The sequence below is a fragment of the Xyrauchen texanus genome, chromosome 28 (genome assembly GCF_025860055.1).
Source record: "Xyrauchen texanus isolate HMW12.3.18 chromosome 28, RBS_HiC_50CHRs, whole genome shotgun sequence".
In the NCBI taxonomy this organism is placed as follows: Eukaryota; Metazoa; Chordata; class Actinopteri; order Cypriniformes; family Catostomidae; genus Xyrauchen; species Xyrauchen texanus.
The window spans coordinates 2,831,376-2,855,896 of NC_068303.1; the positions used below are offsets into that span (position 1 = coordinate 2,831,376).

Below are 24,521 nucleotides of genomic sequence, written 5' to 3' on the forward strand. Positions count from 1 at the left end.
AAGAACATAAAATAGCACATTTGATTACTTAGATGAGGCGATTATCTTTAAAACGAGCCCACACACAAAGATATTAGATGGATAGGTCATTAGATAATCCACACGAAGCATAATGTGCACACGGCATCTGGCTATCTGGCTACAAACACGTTCGATTTCCGGGACCGGATGATGTCATCAGAAATGCTGTAGCATCATCGAACGCTAAACCAATTTGATTGGGATCAGATTGCTCCAACCAGTGGTGATAGTCCTCCATATTTGATCAATCACATGGCCACCAGAAGATGGCGTCAAGTACATGACACAGACTCAATGATGACTCAAATGGCACAGAATGAAACTCATACTGTGAAATCTCATTATTAATATCATGTCTGCATGCTATGCAAACCTTTCGTCATTGTTATGTTTGCATGTGCAATTAGTTCTTAAGTATAATTATTATATTTTATTTGTTTGGAGATGTCTTTGGACACCTTCTCATCTTTTGCTTTTGAAAATTTGACTGCTACAGGTGAAATGATTGTTCATTTTTGGCTAAAGTTGTTCAGAATTTATCAATCAATATCATAAAAAAAAAAAAGTAAAATGTGTTATTTAAAATGATACCAAACACTGTTTTTAGTCGAGTTATAAGCCTTTAATTTTGGGTATGCCACTGAAACAGGAAATCTTTAAAAACATCCTCAGAGCTAAAAGGGTTAACTAATGTTTACAATTACTACCTTAATGTAAAGCTTTACCAAATTTAATTAAAATACAATAATACGGTTCATACATTTAGGTCAAATCAACCCCAAAAATATATATCAGCAAGCAAAGAGTCAGTTTGGTTGAACGACTTCATAAAGAGATTTTCAGACAGACAACATTTGCTTTGAGACACTCAAGAGATCTTCAAATCCACGTTCGCTCACCTGACCAGTGTCCAGTTGTGGCTCCGGATCGGTCCGTACAGGTGTCACTGACGGGTCGGAATACCGTCTCCCAGCCTTTAGGAGCGTAACGCCAGTTATGCGACTCCAGAATGAGAACTCTCTGTGTGCCGTAAGCGATCATGAAGCAATACACCACGTGATGAAGCTGACAGCCGTATCCACAACCCTTATTGATGTTACACACCAGCTTACGTGCTTTACTGCAGTCCTGCGGGTTCTAATGGACACAGAGGAGAAACACAACATATTTGCTGTACAATAGTAATTATACTAATTTATAAAACTACAAAGTAGTAGCATTTGCTTATGAATGATTCCTGAACTTCGGGCACTTTCATGTCCCAGGGGTTGATTTTCTTTTTACTAAAACTAACAGATTTAAACTTAAATTTTTTATATGAAGGTCGTTTCCACCACACCAAACAATTTTGCCCCAAACAAAGATTTATCAAAAGCAAGGGCGGACAGGTCATCGGGAGAACCGGGACTTTTCCCGGTGGGCCGACAGCGAAATGGGGCCTAATGCTGAAATGGTCCACCACGTTATGCAGAACGGGCCACAAAACGGCGCCGCGATATGCCAAAAGGGGGCAACAATATACAGAAAAGGACAGCGACACCTGGGCCGACTGGAGACGGCAGTGCAACAGAGAGAGTGTTACGGGCAGCTGTCCGACACCTGTGCGTGTGTTTGTCTTTTGGTTCAGTTCTTCATTAAAATATTATTTATATTGTCAAGCCGGTTCTCGCCGCTACCATCCACCCCAAAGGAGCAGCCGCACCATCTGCCAGTGGATGGAGCAGCCCCGGCCGCCTGGAAGCAGAAGAATGGCCGCCGACCGCGAGGGCAAGGGGGGCACCCAACCAACTGCCTGGAGCTGTTTTCACTGCCAGGGGCGGGGGAGACCCCTACTGTCCACCAAAAATGCGGCGGGGCATTCTGTCTGCACAGGGGCCGGAGGACTGCCTCCGATCCACCCGGGGAGGCGCGGCTGTCGTCCACTAGATGGTGAAGGAGTGACCGAGGACCAGACTACAGTGTATCGGAGAACTGGCAAGTAAATCTTTTTCCTCTCTCTCTCCCGCTGCATGTTGGCCTTTTCCCTCTCTTTTTAAATGTTTTGTTAATTTGCCACGGTCGCCTTTACGGCATGTAGGTGCCATATTTGTTTGTTTCCCTCCCCTGACCCCAGGGAATGGGGGAGAAAGAGCGAGCGTGAGGCGATCGTCCGTGTTCCGCCACATGTGCTGGAAATGACACTGTGGTGGGAATTTTCATGTCTTGTATGAGAGTGAAAATGAGACTTTAGTTTCTAGAAGTCCACAGTGTTAAACATGCATATCTTTATACATTATACAATCGTAATTGTATAATGTATAAAGATTGCTTGTCTTAGCAAACACCCCTAATTATGAATGAAAGTGATATAAGATGGGGAAGAATCTCCTGATATTCTGTGATGTTCATTGGAGTACCTTGTAAATACTGTGATGTAGGAATATGGTACTTATATACACTCACCTAAAGGATTATTAGGAACACCATACCAATACTGTGTTTGACCCCCTTTCACCTTCAGAACTGCCTTAATTCTACGTGGCATTGATTCAACAAGGTGCTGAAAGCATTCTTTAGAAATGTTGGCCCATATTGATAGGATAGCATCTTGCAGTTGATGGAGATTTGTGGGATGCACATCCAGGCCCGAAGCTCCCGTTCCACCACATCCCAAAGATGCTCTATTGGGTTGAGATCTGGTGACTGTGGGGGCCATTTTAGTACAGTGAACTCATTGTCATGTTCAAGAAACCAATTTGAAATGATTCGAGCTTTGTGACATGGTGCATTATCCTGCTGGAAGTAGCCATCAGAGGATGGGTACATGGTGGCCATAAAGGGACGGACATGGTCAGAAACAATGCTCAGGTAGGCCGTGGCATTTAAACGATGCCCAATTGGCACTAAGGGGCCTAAAGTGTGCCAAGAAAACATCCTCCACACCATTACACCACCACCACCAGCCTGCACAGTGGTAACAAGGCATGATGGATCCATGTTCTCATTCTGTTTACGCCAAATTCTGACTCTACCATCTGAATGTCTCAACAGAAATCGAGACTCATCAGACCAGGCAACATTTTTCCAGTCTTCAACTGTCCAATTTTGGTGAGCTCTTGCAAATTGTAGCCTCTTTTTCCTATTTGTAGTGGAGATGAGTGGTACCCGGTGGGGTCTTCTGCTGTTGTAGCCCATCCGCCTCAAGGTTGTGCGTGTTGTGGCTTCACAAATGCTTTGCTGCATACCTCGGTTGTAACGAGTGGTTATTTCAGGCAAAGTTGCTCTTCTATCAGCTTGAATCAGTCGGCCCATTCTCCTCTGACCTCTAGCATCAACAAGGCATTTTCGCCCACAGGACTGCCACATACTGGATGTTTTTCCCTTTTCACACCATTCTTTGTAAACCCTAGAAATGGTTGTGCGTGAAAATCCCAGTAACTGAGCAGACTGTGAAATACTCAGACCGGCCCGTCTGGCACCAACAACCATGCCACGCTCAAAATTGCTTAAATCACCTTTCCCATTCTGACATTCAGTTTGGAGTTCAGGAGATTGTCTTGACCAGGACCACACCCCTAAATGCATTGAAGCAACTGCCATGTGATTGGTTGACTAGATAATTGCATTAATGAGAAATTGAACAGGTGTTCCTAATAATCCTTTAGGTGAGTGTATATAGTATGTGAAATCTGTATTGCCCTCTGTTACTGTCGCATGTACATTGAACTTTGAATTTATGTATTGATGTACATATTTTTACTCTTCTCATAACACTGCAATATTAGCAAACATACATAAACGCAACGTACTGCTGAACATCAGAAGACTTTTCCCCACAATCTCCTCTCAAAGACGCAGAGAGTATTTTTCAGCTCAAGCATTCATTTTTTGATGATTTCAAAGTCTCAAGTGAGAGCTGTCTGAGTTCATTACAATATCACACTGACTGCATGTAAACACAACCGCACAGAACGAGACCCAAGACAGAGAACAGAGAGAGAGAGAGAGAGAGAGAGAGAGAGAGAGAGAGAGAGACAAAAGACAAAGAGACTGAAAGAAATTGTGAACCAATTCTGGGCTTTTATCCAGCAGAAGAATAAAAGAAACAATATGATACAGACAACCGAATATATTTAAACTGCAATTCTGCTTAGCAAAACTTTAGCATTATATTTCCGTTTTTATTGCGTCATTACAGAAAATATTTACAGTAATCAAACTGCCTTTCCGCCTCTTCATGTTTTAGTTTTTTTGACCAAAGGCCGTATAAATTTGACTCTTAATTAAAATGCAATACTGTCAGCACAAAGTTTGCTATGCTAGCAGATGTCTGGAGCACTCAAAACATTTTCGCTTCCTAAAGCCCACAAAATGCTGCCTTGGCATAAAACAGCAGCAGTGTGCTTTTACAAAACAGTCGTACAATGATGGTATCAGACGGTAATACTGTGGACTTTGAAGTTTACCTTGGTACTGAATGATTACCATTCATGGATGGTTATATTTTCATAGAAGTCCAAGGTAGTCCCTTGCTGGTATCAGCTGGCCACCAAGCTGGTTTGGACTGGTCAAGCAGGTCTAGTTTGATGGTTTTCAAGAGGTTTTGGCTCTTGTCAAAAGGGTCAGGCTTTAAGACCATCTAGCCGACCAGATAAACCAGCTGAATTTCCAGTTTGGCCTTGTTGGGTGACTAGCTAAATTAGCTTAAACCAGCTTAGACCAGAAAACCATCATAGGCTGGCTTACAAATTGGCCTTTGCACCTTGGGTAGCATTGTATTGTATCATGACACCATGTCCAAAACTCTTTTTATTTTTTTTTTAGCATACAGTAGCATAGCACTAATTAGCTGCTAGGTTATAGTCTCATTATATTACATTTACATTTATGCATTTGGCAGATGCTTTTATCCAAAGCGACTTACAGTGCACTTATTACAGGGACAATCCCCCCGGAGCAACCTGGAATTAAGTGCCTTGCTCAAGGACACCATGGTGGTGGCTGTGGGGATTGAACCAGCAACCTTCTGATTACAAGTTATGTGCTTTAGCCCACTACGCCGCTACCACCACTCCAGTGGGATCCTTGGGATATAAAGTGGGATCCTTGATGAAGTTCCTGTTGGGTTGATTTGACAAACTTGAGCTTCATCGCAGAGAATAATTATACATGACTGAAGCATCAAAGCCAAGATTCAAAAGATTTCATCTCACTGATGCAACTTAGAAGTCATGATGAAAACGTAGAATAAATCAATAAAATGACTTCACTTGATGTTACACTTTGATTTCCATTAGAGGTGGTTTGTAAGGAAAAATGAAACTTACTAACAGCATCACTAACGTTTAGATGGAGATGAAGTCATAGATTTCAGTATGAAGAGTGGAGTAAAGGAAAAGGGGTGAAAAAAGACGAATCTGAGATGATGTTTAACTAGATGCTTGCTGATTTTTTTCTCTAAACATCGTTTATCATCGTATTGATGCAAGTCTGCCATTGATCTCTCTCTCTAACCAAATACAAACAGACGTTTGCGCTAATCTGGCTAATTCTTTTGTTTACGAACGCCGAACCCGACGGACGTCAGCAAAACTGTTGATCTTTTTATTTCCTAGAACCCACTCAATGCTTCTAACAGTTGTTTGTAAGAGAGACGCTCACTCAAATGCCAGACTGAGAAGCAATTACTCGCTGCAGTCAGCCGAGTCTCTAGAATTGTAATATTTGCCAAGTTCTCCAAATTTTGTCTTGAGAGAGAACGAGAGACAGAAAGACCAACAAAGACGTTTTGGAGTTAGTAAAAGAGAAAAACCTTCCCTTTCTTCAAGTGTTGGAGGGCTTATAATAAGTGTTGGAGGGCTTATAATTCTCATTATCATGAACGTTTCCCAAGGAAAGTCTCTCAACATCTTTAGTCCAATGTACCAGAATGATCAATACATATACAACACTACCCTAAGAAAGGCAAACGCATAACTAGATGACACTGAGGTTAAGAAAAATGGCTTTGAAATTACTCTTAATGTGGATTTTGTAGTGACTCTCATTTCTCTGAATCTGAGCATAGTTGAGGCAGACTCTCCTGCCACGTGACTCTTCAAACCAGTCTAAACGACCCAGTTTGAGTCATAAATCAATCGATTGTGGCCTAATGAGTAGTTTCTCAGTTTTGCCTTTGTGCAGCAGAATAAGAAATTTCAAATCAACCAAATTTTGTATTTTTTTTAATACTTCTTCTGAAGAAATATAAACCTAAATCATGGTCAAAGTCAAAATATTAAATAGCATGGATTAATATTTAGAGATGGGTCAAAATGACAATTTCCGCCAATGATTTTGGAGCAAAACTACATGTAAAATAAATAACCTTAGAAAGGTGTGAGCATCATAATTTTAGTTTTACACAGAGATAGGTAGGTCTATTCCTCAAATCAGTTGACTTCAGCACCTCTTTTTGCATTATGTGCCAATGGTGCGAGTCCAAAAATGGGAAAAAACACGTTTCTGTGCTGTTTTTCCAAAACTTGAATGTCTATAACTCCAGAAGTATTAAATATATCTTAATATCCTTTTAAATTCTGGTTCAGAACAAACTTTTCTTTTGGTATGTTAATTTTTAAGGCCCTATATGGTTGCATCCCAAAGATATGGGGCTCTCAATGTAGCATTATGCGTAAATTGCTAAAAGTTTCTTAATTTATTTTTAATGGTCGAAAACCTAATGTGGGTCACATATATGAAGCTAGTTTCTTCTTACCAACAAAATCTGAAATACTGTACAAATAATGTTGACACTAGCAATTTACATTTATTTATTCACATAAAAACAATTACGTAAATTATGACCTCTGGTTGAGTTGACACTGAATGGATTTAGCCTGGATAATACCAATATGCACATGGTAAATGAATGGTTCTCCTCTCCTGTTTCATGAACACTTTTGGCAACTGTATCCCACTGGCATTCGGTCTCAAAAACTCTTGGGATTAAGATGATGTTTGTACCTGTAGGTAGGAGATCCTGTTCTGTACCAGGCTGGAAACATCTCTGGCCTCTTTCTCTCTCCAGTCACCAGCTCCATCAGCCTGACTCAACTGGTACAGGTCTTTCATGATGGTCCTTAAAACACAGGGACACACAGGTGAGAAGAGCAAATGAAAAGACAGACAGAAACCAAACTTTTCTGTTTCATGCATGAGTGGCACTTGACCCATGCTTTAGTTGAATATTCAGGGAAATGTCAGATTGGACAGGATGCTCAGAACATTGAAATACCAGCTCATTTACAACTAACTATAAAATCACTGCCAGAGAGAGACCGACAGACAGACAGGTGTAGCTTTATGTGAGTTACATGACAAAATAGAAGGGAATATTTTGGGTTTTATACAAGTTAAGCTCAATTGGCACATTTCGACTCGTCCCTTGTTAAAAAAAACCATAATAATGGGAAAATGGCGGATACAGTGAGACACTTACAATGGAAGTGAATGGGGGCCAATCTGTAAACATTAAGATACTCACTGTTTCAAAAGTACATCCACAAGACATAAACAATATGTGTGTTAACATGATTTTAGTGTGATAATATCACTTACTAACCGCATCTGTGTAAAGTTATATCCAATATAACTTGTTGTCATGGCAACGTAAATCCCGTAAACCCTGTAATCTCGTAAAATGCTGTAATGATGCCATGCCATGGTTTTATCATATTAAAATCATCATAAAAAGTATAATGCTTACGCAATGTGGCTATACTTTTCAAACAGTGTGTACTTCAATGTTTGTGGACTGGCATTCTGCTAAACATCTTGGGTTTGGAACAAAATGAGTCTCTTAAGCTCTGAAAGGGCAACCAGTGAGCAGTATTGAATGTATCTGACCTCTGTTGATGTCCCAGGTCCTGCAGCAGCGTGTCAGAATGTTTCTGTTGTTCTGTCGGCTTAATGTGACTCAGCTTCTGTATCTCACTGCGAATAAAATACCACAGCTCTCTCACACCATTCTCCACCTTTCTCCTCAGTTCTTCCTGTTCTCGTCCCGGACCCACTGAGAAAGAGAGATCGAGAAATTCAAGTGTCATCCTTCCGCTAGCGAGATAATAATCCCTAACATGTTAACTAAAGTTAATGGTAAATGGTCTGTAGCAGAAGCACAATATGAAGACTCAGAGATCAACAGAAGTACACAGTTAAAACAGCTCTTTCCTGGACTCAAATTCACAATCTTTTGACTTGTATTTCAAGGCGTTACCCACTGGACCATTCAGTTCACATTGCTCAAAAGTGCCAAAGAGACATTCCAATCAGAGAGCAGCAGGTTTTAAATAAAAAATATATAATAAATACATTTCGAAATGTATCTCTGACCATTTCAGAAGACTTATAAGGATGTGTGTGTGTGTGTGTGTGTGTGTGTGAGTGGGTGGGTGTGTGTTTGTGTGTGTGAGTGGGTGGGTGTGTGTTTGTTTGTGTGGGTGTGTGTTTGTGTGAGTGGGTGTGTGAGTGTTTGTTTGTGTGTGTGTGTGTGTGGGTATGTTTTTGTGGATGTGTGTGTGTTTGTGTGGGTGTGTGTATGTGAGTGGGTGTGTTTGTGTGTGTGTGAGTGGGTGTGTGTTTGTGTGTGTGTTTGTGTGTGTGGGTGTGTGTTTGTGGGCGTGTGTTTGTGTGTGTGAGTGGGTGTGTGTTTGTGTGTGTGAGTGGGTGTGTGTTTGTGTGTGTGTTTGTGTGAGTGTGGCTGTGTGTGGGTGTGTGTTTGTGTGTGTGAGTGGGTGTGTTTGTGTACGTTTTGCACAGAGTATGTTTTAGAGTCTCACCTTGTAATTTCTGCATTGTGTCTGATTGAAAGGTGTCGATTTATTTATTTATTTTTTACGACCACTTATCGAATCAAGCCCAATTCCAGCAAATGAAGTGTTCTGCCTACATGATCTATAAAATCCAAATTCATTTATCAAATATAGTGAAATTTGTTTTTCTTATAAATGTCTTGAAATAGCCCATACATTATGTGTATGATAACAGATACAGTACACACAACATATGCTACGTTATATAGAAAAATGTAATGTATTATGATAATTTCAGTCAATTGTAGTTCAACCTTGTTGGCGTTCTAAATTCAATTCTGAACAGCACACAACTCGTGTATTCATGTCTTTGTGTGTCCGTAATCATGGGTAGAGTACATGCTCGGTTAAATTTCCTTTACTGCAGGATCTGCCAAAAATAACTAGCAGCGTCATTCCATCCAGGGCAAGAGGACACACACACACACACACACACACACACACACACACACACACACACACACACACACACACACTTTTGTAGACTCTCTCTCCCCTCATGATGCATCACATCATGTTCAAACATCTATGAAAGAGAAACATGCTGCCGGTCTCATACAGGTCACTCCTAATGAGAGGACAAATCTGGTCTATTTAAAAACTTAGCGTGGCCCCTATATAGACAGCATTATAACCTCCTGAGACCCGAGTGTGACTGCTGTGTGCATTTTCCATTTCCCTTCATGACATTTGTAACTAGTAGCAGTTCATAAACATGCACAAAATAAATAAATTAGACAGCAAATAATTTTCCTAAAAACTGATGTCCACATGTGGATAGCGAGACTAAGTTGTGCCATTTTAAAGGATACCAAGCTATAGAAAGTGAGATTTTTTTAACATCAAATAGTTTATTATATTTCCAAGAGTGATTATTCATGTTTTTGAGATGTTACAGACATTGCATCAGAAATTAGCATAATTAATTCTGATTCAAAGTAATGTCCAGCATCATCCAATCACGGCCAACCATGTTCAAATACAATGATCCATTATAAATGGTGAACCTATGTACTGATTATCATCGTCACATGTGTGTCAAACATGTCGAGTGATCCAAACATCATCTGAAACTGAACTTTTGATCAGATTTTAGGAGTGAATGCACTTAACTGCATAGAGAGCTATAGGATGCACTGCTCACCTTGCTCCCTATTTAGTGCACGACTTAACCTCTAGTGTGCTGTCTGTCTGCACTGGTCTCAGAACAGTTATAGGAGAGCTATAGGATGCTCCCTTGCTCCCTATTTAGTGCACTACTTAACCTCCAGTGTGCTGTCTGTCTTCACTGGTCTCAAAACAATTATAGAGAGCTATAGGATGCTCCCTTGCTCCCTATTTAGTCCATTACTTAACCTCCAGTGTGCTGTCTGTCTGCACTGGTCTCAGAACAGTTTGAAATGCACCTTATTTTCATCCTAACTCCATATAAAGCCTCTGAAGGCAGCATTTTGAATGCATCCATTGATTCTCTATTGAAAAATTGTGCTTATGTACACATTAGTGTACATTGTTTTTATTAGCATGGAGTTTACGCAATAAATGGCTCAAATGTTTAAAAATGTCATATCGGATGAAACTAGAGACTCTAATATTTTGACTCAAACAGGTTTTAATGTAAAATCTTAATGAGGTTTCTGACCAGATGTAGTTTTGTTGGCGTTTCCCCCAAAGATGAACTCCGCTGTGGTCGGCTGCATGTTGTTTTGTCACATGACTCTGTGCATCAAAAGTTTAACCCTTTACTGACAGCTCAGAGTCTCCTGAACTGAGATCAGTCGGTTTAAATGAATTTAAATTACACGTTGTGTATAGCGAAGCCAAAATACAACGTCAACGTGTGTGTATGCGGGGTCGCATGAGGATAAAGCATCACTGGTGCTTCTGAATTGAAGGCCGTTTCAAAAGAGACAGTCAGCATAATTATGATACCTTATTAAACTGATAATTCATTTTGTGTCCTCCTGCACTGTTTTGGAATTGTATTTCTATATCAACATGCACTAGATAGACATCTTTGACTACTGCGACTGCTTAGAGACTGCGTTTAGTTTAGTTGGTCTCGATGACGGCCAATAATAAGTGATATTTCCCTTGATTTTTATTTTTCATAAAATAAATGAAAAATATATATACACACACACAAAGACCCCCCATTTAGCCTTAACAGACTGTCGGGGCAAGTGCTGTTAGGAAGCACCTATGAAGGCCGTGAGGGGGTGGGTGGGAGCACCACGCCCGACCGCCTTTATCTCCCCAGTGGTGATGTTTACACACCTCACCAGGTACTCATTTTAGGCTGAGTCGACCTAGGGGAGGCCCGGGACCGGTTCAGATAATCGTCACTGGTGTTGGCCATGAGCGGGAATCGAACCTCGCCAGGTTCGCAGCGCGCTAACCGCTACACTACCGCTCCCATATACACACACACACACACACACACACACACACACACACACACACACACACACACACACAATGGTGAGTACATTTCTTACCTTCTGCAGACAGTCTTTGGAAACTGTGGATCTTCAGTTTGGCTCGGCTCAGCTGTTCCTCAAGAGATCGCAGTCTTCCGGATGATATTGGCCCATCAGACTGTCCTTCTGGAATCCTGCACAACACAACAAAACACACTGATATACACATGGTTTGCTAACCTAATTCGTCTGCACATGAGAGGTGCGTTCAGCTACTTTGTTATGGAATAGCATGCCAAAAATGAGGACTGTTTACCCAAAGCCAGCAAGTCATTTTGCGTGTTCACAGGGCCACCCATATTTGGGAAGCAGGAAGCTGAGAATGTTTATGTTAAAGCAGATCAGTCGTTCAAAAACACTATTTTGCTACTGTTGATTTTGACAACTTTTAAAGCCTGTTCGTCTTCTAACGACATCTGTAAAAAGAGCAATCATACCGCCAGAGCTGCATAAAAAAAAAGAAGAAAAAAAAATAAAATAAAGTGATGCTGAAAACTAAAGGCTCCAAATGCTGATTCACTGGAGTCTGGTTATGAATTGGCTGTAAAAAAAACATAATGATAATTGTCTGTTGTGGTAGCATGGCGTTTTATGCATGTAAATTTGCTGCTTAAATTCGTCCGAGGCCTTAATTGCTAATTACAGTTTGAATTATGTGTTCGTTTCTTTTCAGCCAATTTAGATCAATTTAGATCACCATTTCCATAATGGATAACATACTAATGAGCATTTGGGAAACCCTGCATGAAACATAACAACTGCTCATTTAATATAAAATATTATCCTTTAATTTCATAACGGAATGTTTCCTGAATATTTCCATTTGTTTTCATGGAGGTAAACTCGTCAATATTCTTCAAACCACTGAGCAGATCGTTATTTATATTACATATTATTATGGAAATGAGTCATTAATATTAATACAGTTTGACATGCATATGCATTAGGGTGCATATTCAAAGAAACAAAAGATAAGCGTGGAGGAATCAATAGAGCATGCTGGAACAATTTGCAAGAGTGGAGGAGGGAGCATTACTGTAATTAATAAAAAAAAAAAAACAACTGCAAAAATGTTTCCACAGAAGTGCAAAAGAAACCCATCCAAAATAATGTGAGGCTTTTACTTTTTTAAAATGAATAATTTATTCACCCGTTTTATTTTCAAACATGTAGGAACGCATAAGGAGAAAATGTGAAGACTGTTGACGCTGCACATTTTCCGTGCAATGAAAGTGAAATCGTTCTGTCAAACTTCTCCCTTTGAATTCCACAGAAGAGAGAATACAGGTTTGGGATAACATGAGGATGAGTGAATGATGACAGAACTTTTGTTTTTGAGTGAGCTATCTCTTTAAAGCTATGTTACATTTAAAGGGGTCATACAATTGATTCTTTTTATAGATTTATTCTCTTCCCTGAGGTCCACTGAAAATGCTAGTAACGTTTTTTTTGCATTAAAACTTTCAAAATTTTGTAATATATGATGATGATTTCCCACCCTGTCTCTGGCCCTCTGTCTAAAAATGCTCGGTTTTGGCATAAGCGCCTCCTTAAAACTTCAACGTAAACGCCCACTTGTTCTGATTGGCTAACATCGTGCAGCCTCTCAAATTCAGCCATTTTTTAAACTCAATCTGAAGAGAAAGTACAAGCTCCACATCATTATAAAACTACATTTCAGGGGTTACACATAACGCACATCCAACACATTGCATCTGAATATATTACTATATATACTGTATATAACTTCATCTCAACCACAACTGTTAACACTCACACCCTGTCTACACCGGACGCAAGAGCAGCGTTGCGTCAAAAGCGATAGAATCCATCATAATCAATGATGCTGCACTCAAATGCACATTGCTGGAAATGCATCTAAATGGTCAAAGACATCCATCCAGTGCATATTTTCATACACCAACAATTAAAAATAGCACATATGGACAAATTAACAGGCAAGAGGCAGCAGCTGAATTACAGAGAATGGCTTCTCCTGGACTGGGAAGAAAAATCAGCCCAGGATTTTAAAATGGCAACTGCGGGGGGGCAAAAGTTGTTGGGGTGGGGGTGTTGGAGGGTTCACTGTCCTTTTCTGCATATCGCGGTGCCGATTTGTGGTCCGTTTTGTATAACGCGGCGGTTCATTTTAGCTTATCGTGGCCCATTCAGCACGTTTCGCGGACGACCCGCCGGCCCGCACGGTTCTCCGACCCTGATCGGCCCCAAAGTGCGTCAGCCCACCGGGAAAATGCCAGATTACCACAGATGTCTTTTACCACTTAATACATATCTCAGGCCGCTTTTAAAAGATGCAGAGTCAAGCAGGACTGGACTGGTAATTTGGCATACCAGCCATTTTCCCGGTGGGCCGACACACTTTGGGGTCAATCAGGGGCAGACTGGCCATCGGGATAGCTGAGTGGACCGGTGGGTCGGCTGCGAAACGTGCCGAATGGGCCGCAATAAGCTAAAATGAACCACCGAGTTATGCAGAACGGACCACAAAATGGCGCCGCGAAATGCAGAAAAGGACAGCGAACCCTTGGGTGACCAAAAGTTTTTTGTGGGGGGTGGGAGAGTTGGAGGATTCGTCTTTTAAAAGCGGCCCAACATATATATCAAGCAGTCAAAGACGTCTGTCTGTGCATGTTTAAATACAAAAATAATTGAAATAGTCCAGGTGGGTCCCCTTTGGTGTTCAGGAATACTTTGGCTATAGTAGACCTTGTTTGTTCTTCTTTCTCAGTTTACAAACTGAAGCCCCAGTGGGCGGGGCCAAGTGTGCGATGATGTGAAGTAGGTGTTTATAATTTGATCTGTTGAGGCGTTCATTAATTAATGTACCCTTATTGACGTAGGGTAGTCACGGAAGTAGAGAACGAGGCGTTTTTGCAGCTTGGTTTCAATAAATGCTTTTATTGCATTGAGGATTACGTTTTGAGTTCATATTCATTGTTGATGGGTTTTCGAGTGGGGAAAAAAAAATAAAAAAAATCGCCAAACTGGATCACGCAACCATAAAGCCCAGGGGCCCCCCGGGCAGTCAAGAGCCCCTGGGCACTAGCCCGGTCAGTTATCCACCCCTGTGTGCAGACGACGAACAAATAAAATCTATTGCTGTACGCTGTGAAGAATGAAGCCCTTCTATTACACGATGGCCCTATGAGCTCCGGTCTGGTACCAGCAACACAAGAGACTCAAACACTGAACACTTTAAAGAGAAGGAATGGTTCGGCTTCACAGGCAAAAATGTATCCACAAATAGAAACTATATATTTATATATATATATATATATATACACACACATAAAAACATATGGAAATGAGAAGTACCAGAGGAGTTTGAATTAAAGGAATAAATGAAACATGTTATTAGAGCGCAGAAACAATCGGTTCAGTCCCATCAAACGAGAGCATGACACAAGCTTCAGAGACGAAGAACTGAAGATGTGCTGATGGAGAGAAATACAGTCTGATTCATGCGGCCAAACGACATCACAGAGAGTGAATTACTGTCAGTCGCAGCCGGAAATGACATGAGTCGCAAGATTAATCAAGATGAGATGAAGAATGAAGATCACACAGATAATGATAATGATATTACTCCTTTACACTTTCTGCTTCTCTCCCCTACTGAAAACAAACAGCTGGTTTTATAGGGTTTGGAGCACATTTCAGTGCTAAGATCCAAGACCATATAAGACCAACAAACCAGCTTAGGATGGTTTATAGGAGTGCACGATGCATTGTGTGCTTAGTTGTCAAATCCAGATTCCAAGCTTTTAAATGACTTTTATTTAGTTTCAATTGACTCGTTTTCAATTACCTATCAACTTTAGCGAATTATCAGTCTCAGCTCAGACACTTATTGGCGCATCCCTACTGGTTTAAAGGGATAGTTCACCCAAAAAATTTAAATCCTCTCATCATTTACTCACCCTCATACCATCCCAGATGTGTGAGACTTTCTTCTGCTGAATGCATTTACATTTGTATGCATTTGGCGGATGCTTTTATCCAAAGTGACTTACAGTGCACTTATTACAGGGACAATCCCCCCGGAGCAACCTGGAGTTAAGTGCCTTGCTCAAGGACACAATGGTGGTGACTGTGGGGTTCGAACCAGCAACCTTCTGATTAACCACTGGAGTCTTATGGATTACTTTTATTCTGCCTTTATATGATTTGGGAGCTTTAAAGTTCTGGTCACCATTCACTTGCATTGTCTGGACCTACAGAGATGAGATATTCTTCTAAAAATCTTTGTTGTGTTGAACAGAAGAAAGTCATACACATCTGAGATTTAATTTTTGGGGGAACTATCCCTTTAAGATGTTTTTTAGCAGGGTTTTGTGGAACCAATTGTGACTCTGTTCCAAGACAAATTTTCTTTATCGTCTACTGTCTACATAGGCAGCATCCCAACAGAAATTGAACCTAAAGTGATTGATTTTATAACACACTTTATAATGCAGAATCTCATTGTGGGTGAGTTGTAACAACATCAGTTTGACCAATTAAAAATAAGCTATGGGGTGAAATCACTATCATGCTATTTGCTGACAAGGTGTGCTTTTACTTTTCCAAGTGATCAGACTTACTATTTTCTTGAGAACTTGTCATTATGTCAAACACCGTTGAAAGATATTTGGTTCATTAAATGAAGCGTAACATTGTCGTTGTGTTTGCCTTGCCACAGTATGCAATAGACTGGCATGTCTTAAGGTCAATATTAAGGTCGTCAAGGTCGTCAGGTCGTCAGTCAATCATTGTTTTGAGGAATGAAGCCTATACAATGCTTGAAATTGCCAATAAACTGAAGATTTCATACAAAGGTGTAACTACAGTCTTCAAAGACAAAGCACAACTGGCTCTAACAAGGACAGAAAGAGATGTGGAAGACCAGATGTGCAACTAAACAAGAGTATAAGTACATCAGAGTCTCTAGTTTGAGAAATAGACGCCTCACATGTCCTCCGCTGACAGCTTCATTGAATTCTACCCGCTCAACACCAGTTTCATGTACAACAGTAAAGAGAAGACGCTTATGGGAAGAACTGCAAAGAAAAAGCCACTTTTGAAACAGAAAAACAGAAAGAAAAGGTTTGAGTAGGCAAAGAAACACAGACATTGGACAACAGATAATTGGAAAAGAGTGTTACGGATCTAAACCCCATTGAGCTTTTGTGGGATCAGCTAGACTGTAAGGTGTGTGAGAAGAGCCCGACAAGACAGACACATCTATAGAGTGCCGAAGTTATGACGTCACTTTGTAGGCCAAAACGCGGAAGTGAGTTAGCATTTTAGCACTTCCGGTTCCCTCGCCCTAAAGTCTATGGGTTTTTTGAATGGGTTTTTGCTACATCGCCTGAAATAAGGTCTGTGGTTAACAAAGCCTCTAAATATTTTCACGTTTTGATCTATGAAATAAAACACACCAGTTATAACCTGCTTGTGGTTTTTTAAAACTTTATCGTGTCTTAAAAACGCTGATTGCTAACAAGTTGCTAAAAGGGACTACATCCTTTGGCGGGGACTTTAGACGCCATCATGACAAACAGGAAATCTCTCACTAGCCCGCGTTTCAGCCTCACGTTCTTAGAAGTTTACCTTTCAGTTAATATACATAACGTTATATATTTAGTCTTTTCAAATTGTAGATTTTCCAAATATTTTTGTACACAGGATTCTGTGATATTAAGGTAACTGATTACCAGTTCTTTATTTCTGGGGAGAGACTGTAGTTCGACAATGGTGTTTTGATTTGTCCCGAGATGAAACCAGCATCTAATCTGCACTGTTCTACATGTCCAGATTTATAGTGGTTCTCTCCTCGATCTATGGTTTTTCTATCGTCTAAGAAAAAGGACATAAGATTGGAAATTGATACTGCCATAGCTAACGTTAGTGCTTATGAGATGGTAAAATCATGGGTTTTTTCTGGCTGAATTAGCAAATGGTATGCAAACATACAATCAAACATAATACTGTGAAAGATAATCTTTAAAGTTTATTTGGGGCACAATAATCAGGCATAATAATCTTAAATCACAAAGAAAATAATATTAAGGTTAATATAAACTAACAAAATAATAAACGAATAAATAAAACATTAACAAAAGATTTTAAAAAAAATCTCAGAGAAGCACGCATAAACAAAAGTAGTTTCTAACATTTTTGGAAAAAAAACGAATGGGCAATATTTCTCATGAAAAAGTGGATAAGTGTTCATACACAGCGCAATCATAATGAGCGAGCGTGTTTTTTAAATAAAGTTTGAGGAAGCTTGATGATGACGTTGATCCGCGACCATGGTGTACTGTAGTCCGTTTATAGCCTACCGTTAGCATTTTATATCTGACGGCTTTATTTAGGCTTCAAAATGTATAAATTTTGGATTAACTTGTAAATATTATCTTGATAGACAAAACGTGTAAGGGTCACAACTCTTTGTTGAACACAGATCTTATTTTTTGCGATTTTCCAAAAGTCTATGGGGAAAATGCATAGCTTTTCAATCGAGGGAACCCATGCGCCGCTAACCTCAGAATTGTCCTACAAAGTGACGTCATAACTTCGGCACTCTATGGCAAGTGCTACAGGAAGTGTGGGGTGAAAGGTCACCTGAGTATCTGGACAAACTGATGGCTAGAATATCAAGGATCTGCAAAGCTGTCATTGCTGCAAGTGTATAGGGTCATTAGAGACCCTTGTATGTGTGTTTATTTTGCACTTCCATAAATTCAGATTATTTTCACATCTATAGAAGTTTACTATCATATTATATCTATTTCTTGGTTTATTACATTTGACGTTGCTATTTGACAAAGAAATAACATTGAAGTAAACTATAGCAAGTTTAACACATGAACAGTATGATTTGATTATTGTCGTTTGGCTGTTATATGTAAGTTATGGAAGTTGTGCATTTATTTAGACTCAATATGTGAGACAATACATATGTGTAGCTAATGTGTAGCTAATGTGGTATATGTCATAACATGTCAGTGTGAAAGGAATAAATCCTGTTCTAGATTTACTGCATTATCTCTTTGATTTATGAAAAATAAAACATTAAAATATATTCTATTCTATTATTCTCTAATTGTGTAGAAATGACATTTTGTAAATCCACTTTTGGTAGATATAAGTGCCGGGACACTTAAGACCTGAATAGGAATGAGTGTTTGGTTAAATTCCCATGGAGTTACGGGTTAACGAAGTCCAGTAAGCTACCACGTAGCAATGTGCTAATTTTTTACAGATTTTCTGTCAATGCTCGCTAGAGATTTTAATGCTATATATTGCATATATTGACAGAATGCACACAGATCTTCACCTAGCCTGAGGTTGTAGTCCGCTGCGCTTCGCCGAGACAAATAAATGTCATGATGCGTGTAGAAACCTATGTAATGATTCACAGCAGTACACCCGGGCAATTTTCTGGGACTATTCAATTTCTCTTCATTTTATTGCTATAAGCATCAATTCCAATGTTAATGGAACCATACAGTAAATTTTTCTCATCTTTTTATGATGATATATGGCATATGCATTTATAAATTTCTGCCTTCTGGCATTTAAACAGTGCTTCTCTTGAAGATGCTCATTTATGGAAATGTTTTGTTATTTTTGGGAGAAATGGAGGTCGTGCAACATTTGTTTCACATCATTACGCCAGCGGTTGGACATTAAATTATAACTAGACTTTTGCATTTCAAAAAAAAAAAAACTGGTACTTGCTCATGCACAACGTGCCGCCAAAGTGCAAGCGTGTACTGGGTGGTTGCCAGGCCATTGCTATGCTGTTGGTAGGTAGTTGTTTACTGGCCCAGGTCAAGAGAGTCCACCCCCCAAGTATGGATGATATTTTGGATATCTAGATATGGTTCAGGTCCATCCATTAAATGTAAGTCTATGGGTTTTTTCCCACCAGTTATGGGTTTGTTCAGCCTAACACAAACTACATTTCCATTTAAGGATTTTTGGCGAAAAATGTAGCGCATCAAAATAAAGCTGATTGAAATGCGCATAATCGCTCAAATGTCACTAATGTTGACATATTTTTCCGTTTAACTCAATAATGTCAATACATCAAATGTTGCGAAAAACGGGTTTTGGCGATAAAATTGGCATTAATGCAAAAATGTAGTGTCACATGACAGAGTTTGCCCCAATCGTTAGCCTGTGTTACCGTGACGACAGTACTGAAAGCCAATTTATTGATTATGGATTGATCTTTATGGCATATAGAGCCGATCTGCAAACGTGACACTTCCAGGAGTGCAACACAAACATCTCGTATCATGCACATTGACAAGTGCACGAAAAACATATGAATGGTTTATTCTGTTTATTTATTAAAGTTTTTTTCCACACCATTCAAAATAATAGACGTCACTGAATTAGCCCACAAAACATAAAACATAATTCCTGTGAACAAAGATGTTTTAAATTAAGAATACACAATACTAGGAGAAAAGCTTCAGCGCGCTTTTGTTTTTGGGAACACTTACAGCCCAAGTCTATTAAATTATTGATAATAAATAATAAATGCCGGCAAAATTCTCTGTATTAAATCAAATAAATGACCACAAACTTAAATGAGCTTTATCCTGTTCTGTAGATAAAGTCGTCTGAATGACTATAAACTATCTGAACTATTTGTCCAATGCTGAGTTCACGTTCAGAAAACGAGCTTTTGAACATTTTAAAACGTTTAAATACGTTAAATCTAACCAAGTCAATCAAGAAATCAAGTTCAGTTGGTCGAGAAATATGCGGGACATAATGCAGTTGTCATGGCGATGATTGTTAAAAATATTGAATATCAGGAATGTATCATATGTAAACCCTGATATTACACCGCATCAATGTTTCTTTAATATCTGTGCACACATCATATACACATCGCTTGAGGCTCCTGATACTGAGACAGAAAGTTTCCGCCACTACTTGGTGCAGATTGCCAGCTTGAACACGGCCATGACGATATGCTTTCGGGAACCGGTGCCAACCTGCTATAGGCGCAACATCAGGACCAATATAACAGTCCTATCAGAAGAGCAACTGCTCCCTATTGATTGCAATTCCTCCTCTTCTGACTGCTTTTATTTGTTAATTAAAATGACAGTAAACTGGCTAATTTTATTGAACGGTCTCAATACCCTCCCCATTTGACCCAAACTTCAGAGGAAATAAATGAGTGACATCTGGGAGGCGAATTGGCGATAAACACATTTCTGTATGGAAACGGCTTCAGGGCAGATTTCACGCACACACTTTTTATCGATAAAAGGCCATTTGAATGGAAATGGGCAGAAGGCGGCAATTTTAGCAATTTTCACTTTGTCGATAACAAACTAGCGTGAAAGTTGGATGGAAACTAGGCTAAGGAGCAAAATAGCTACAGTGATGCTTACCTTAGCAAACACAACTAAACAACCTTTTTCTAATCAATACACCACCAGTTCCACCAAGGACACGGCTGGATCTATCAGAGATCTTGAGATTGATATTGTGGACCTACAGGTTTGGAGTGAATCAATGGGAGATCAAGACCCAATTAAGGATCTCAAAGACAAAAAGAGGCACATCGGCAGATCTTTTTGGAATTAAAACACAGAAGATACTGATCAGATCAAGATTTATATATGAAATAGTTGTCCCTCCTTTTAGTTTGACAAAGACATATGACCAAATGTAGCTTTAGTCATAGTTCACGGTCAGTATGTTGGTAAAGAGTTCTCTGAAATCCTTAGAAGAGCTGCTGTACTTGTGATACAATATACATCTTTCAACAGTATGTACTTATATACAGAGAGAGTTTTAAAGGAATATTCTGGGTTAAATACAAGTTATTGTATTTGGGCCCTATCACTTCCATTGTAAGTGCCTCAATGTAACCCAAATGTATGCTAGGAGGGACGAGTCAAAAGACATTTTTGTGGTAATCAATATTACTCTACAAATGCTGTTGATTGAGCTGAACTTGTATTGAACCTGGAATATTCCTTTAATTGTCTTCCTAAACCATGTTGACCAGCACCCTAGGCGAGAACCCTATTGCCAACTTAGGGGGGTGGATGGGGATGGCGCCTCCTCATTGGCGCCCTCCAAGCTGGTGGTAGGCCAGGCGACCGCCTAGTTCACCCACGCCTAAAAACGTCCCTGATGGTCACTATGTCAAGCACTTACTGTAGTGACTGGGCCATGCGCCGTAGATCTTCATTTTGCTGTTTGAGTCTCTCCAGCTTGGTGAGGATCTTCGCCAACTCACGGCTTGAACGCGGTGCGTGTTCGCTGTCCTTCACCAGGTGACCCCCAATATAAAAGAGCAACGTCCCCCAAGCCAGCAGAACGAGCGCAATCCAGCGCCACGAGCCCGGCCATGAACGCATACTGCTGCCAAACTCTCGTCACAACAGCCAATCAGGGTGAAGTATGCGAAAGAAGAAATGTCTTGGTTGCGTCTACATCGGTAGATCAACACATTATGGACATTCATGCATGTTGACCGGTCAAGACGATAGATCCTCCATTTTGTCTCTATGATATGAAGACTTGATGATTAAAGTGTTTCTGGCTTTGTAGGTCTCACTGGTGTCTCATTCCTGAGGTTAGGCTTTCTGAATGCATTACTGTCCTGTGGGAAAAGAGAGAGAGAAATGTTATAAAACAATTGCTCTCAACGTCCAACGAGCCACACAAAAAGGATGGGACATGTCGTGAGACATGCTCTCATCCTAAAAACCCAAGGTAAAAGAAAATACTCAACAACATTAAAAACGAGTTCACTTGCAACAAGGATAAACGTGGTTTATGTCAGCCGCAATGTGTTTATGTGGTGAATTATTGACTACTGAGAGCATGAAACAAAAAAACTCAAACTGGTATTTAGAGTAAATCAACTCATCATTGTTGGGTGAATTGATTTTTGGGCATATAAACGTTTTTGCAGAGAAAGCCCTTCATATAACAATAATTCAATATATAATGATGAAATAATTATACATGGTTATCTTTAAATATTAAAAAATTATATATAGATATTAGAGATGCACCGATTGCAATTTTCTTGGCCGATTCCGATTTCTTGCAAGTGTGACCTGCCGATACCGATTTTCTTTCTAAGAACTATTATTGACCGCATATACAAACAAAATCTACTAAAATGCAACATTTTATTTTCATAATAAAATACATTATTAAACATTACAATTTCCCCCAAACTGCACTAAGTTACAGGATCTTCTCTCACTTAAACAACCCTCAAAATAAAGTGCTCTGTGACTGGAAAGAGGTAGAAATAACAATTAACTGCAAATAAGTTGCTTTATATAACAAATGTCATTTTCCACTATTTTTATAAATGGACCTTTTTCTCTTTATTACTCGTCTAACAAAACAATTCCAAAGATCTGAAAAACTGAAGTGTCCGATACGCTCAACTTACGTTAGATGTCCAAATATCAGTTGTAAAACTGAGCACTGCTTCGGGAACGGCTTGTAACCATACCTGTCAACACTCCCGTTTTTCCCGGGAGTCTCCCGTTTTGTTATTTCTCCCAAAAAAAACTCCCGTAATTTGTATGGCCCAAACCACGTTATATGAATAATCAAATCAATATATTATTCCAAGGTGGTCCAGCTGCCAGATCTTGAATGAAACGCATCCTACTCACATAATCGACACATCACAAATCATTTATGACCACAATCTGGCAACCTACAACCCATTTGCACTGTTGAGATATATATATATATATATATATATATATATATATATATATATATATCAAATCTCGTCAATACTATATATATATAATATACAGTTTATAAACCAATCAATCAATAACAAATACACCAAAAATATTTTAGTCTATTTTTAAGATATACATTTCAATTTCATAACAAAAATATATAAAATAAAAAAATATATTTTATTTTGTTAAAGATTACTCAATTAAATTTGATGGAATTTTGTTATTAAATTGAAATGTGTAAATAATAATAAAATGTGTACAGGTTTAACATTTACCTATTTTGGCTTGAAGCAGTTCGAGTTTATGATTCACAAACTGAGCATATTAAAATGTATAAATATGTATGTATAAAGTATAAAGTTATGTATAAATAAATAAAAAAAAATCGTACATTTAAAATCAAAGGTAATCAAATAAACATAACACACACACACATATTGTATGCATTTACACAGAGTAATCTTTAACTAAATTATTATTATTATTTTTTTAGATATTTTGTTTTACTAATATATGTTTGATTAAGATCACAAAATTCTATTTGATGGAAATTTGTTATGAAATAGGCTTAAAAATAGGCTTTTTCTTTCTTGTTTTTTGTTGTTTTTGTTGTTGGGGCATTACAAACCTAAGAGATCTTACAGTAAAAGTTAGGACTTTCCGTTTTTGGACATGTTTTCCAGAACATTAAAGCATTATAATAAGTAGACTAAACTTTAAACGATTGTTCACACAAAAGCGAAAAATCTTAATCATCCTAACAAACCAGTTCACTAAAATTAACTTTTAGTGATTCATAGGAGTTTGATTCTCCTCCTTGCATAGTGTTCTTATGAACAATGGTTCATATGTGTGAACACGTCAGGAACATGTTGAAAACCCTGGATGATCCTGGATGGGTGGCAAGCCTAGCTGAGGGAAACTGTTCTAGAAAACAGTGTGCCGATGAAGTGTATATGTCCAAATACAACAAAAACACACAACAGTGTTGTTGCTCAGACACAGTCCATACGACACACCCCTGCCTCAGCACCCTCGAGGATTGATCAATATGACAGCACAATCTCAGGATGGACACGAAGAGACTCTTAAAGTGTTTCTCTCCTCACCGCATGCAAACGCACGACACTCTGAGTCACGTCTCAACACTTTCAATTGCCATGTCTAGCGGACGTTTACATATATACCCTGCCAACTGACAAGACGCGTGCACTGGAACGACCCCAGAAAACCCTGTATCATCAGTTTCCCTCCAGAAAGCAGGAAAAGAGAGAGACCATGTGTCTACACCGCAAGCAACATGACATGCCACAACAAATCAATAATGCTCGAATTAAGGTAACTTCATACTGACAGTAATTTGCAGGAAACAGGAAGTAGAGATGCACCAATATGAAGTTTCTGGGCTGATAGAATACTTG

General features: G+C 39.2%; 1 protein-coding gene across 1 annotated transcript in view; it reads right to left on the reverse strand.

Moving 5' to 3' along the window:
• LOC127621626 (alpha-(1,6)-fucosyltransferase-like) overlaps positions 1-24,521 on the reverse strand; it is a 96,568-nt gene that overhangs the window by 11,162 nt on the left and 60,885 nt on the right. Inside the window, exons 2-6 of the mRNA XM_052095303.1 lie at positions 21,533-21,980; positions 11,351-11,466; positions 7,888-8,053; positions 7,006-7,120; positions 921-1,158 (exon numbers count right to left, since the gene is read on the reverse strand). Coding sequence (XP_051951263.1) covers positions 921-1,158; positions 7,006-7,120; positions 7,888-8,053; positions 11,351-11,466; positions 21,533-21,735 — 838 coding nt within the window. The 5' untranslated portion in view covers positions 21,736-21,980. The remainder of the gene's footprint in view (positions 1-920; positions 1,159-7,005; positions 7,121-7,887; positions 8,054-11,350; positions 11,467-21,532; positions 21,981-24,521) is intronic.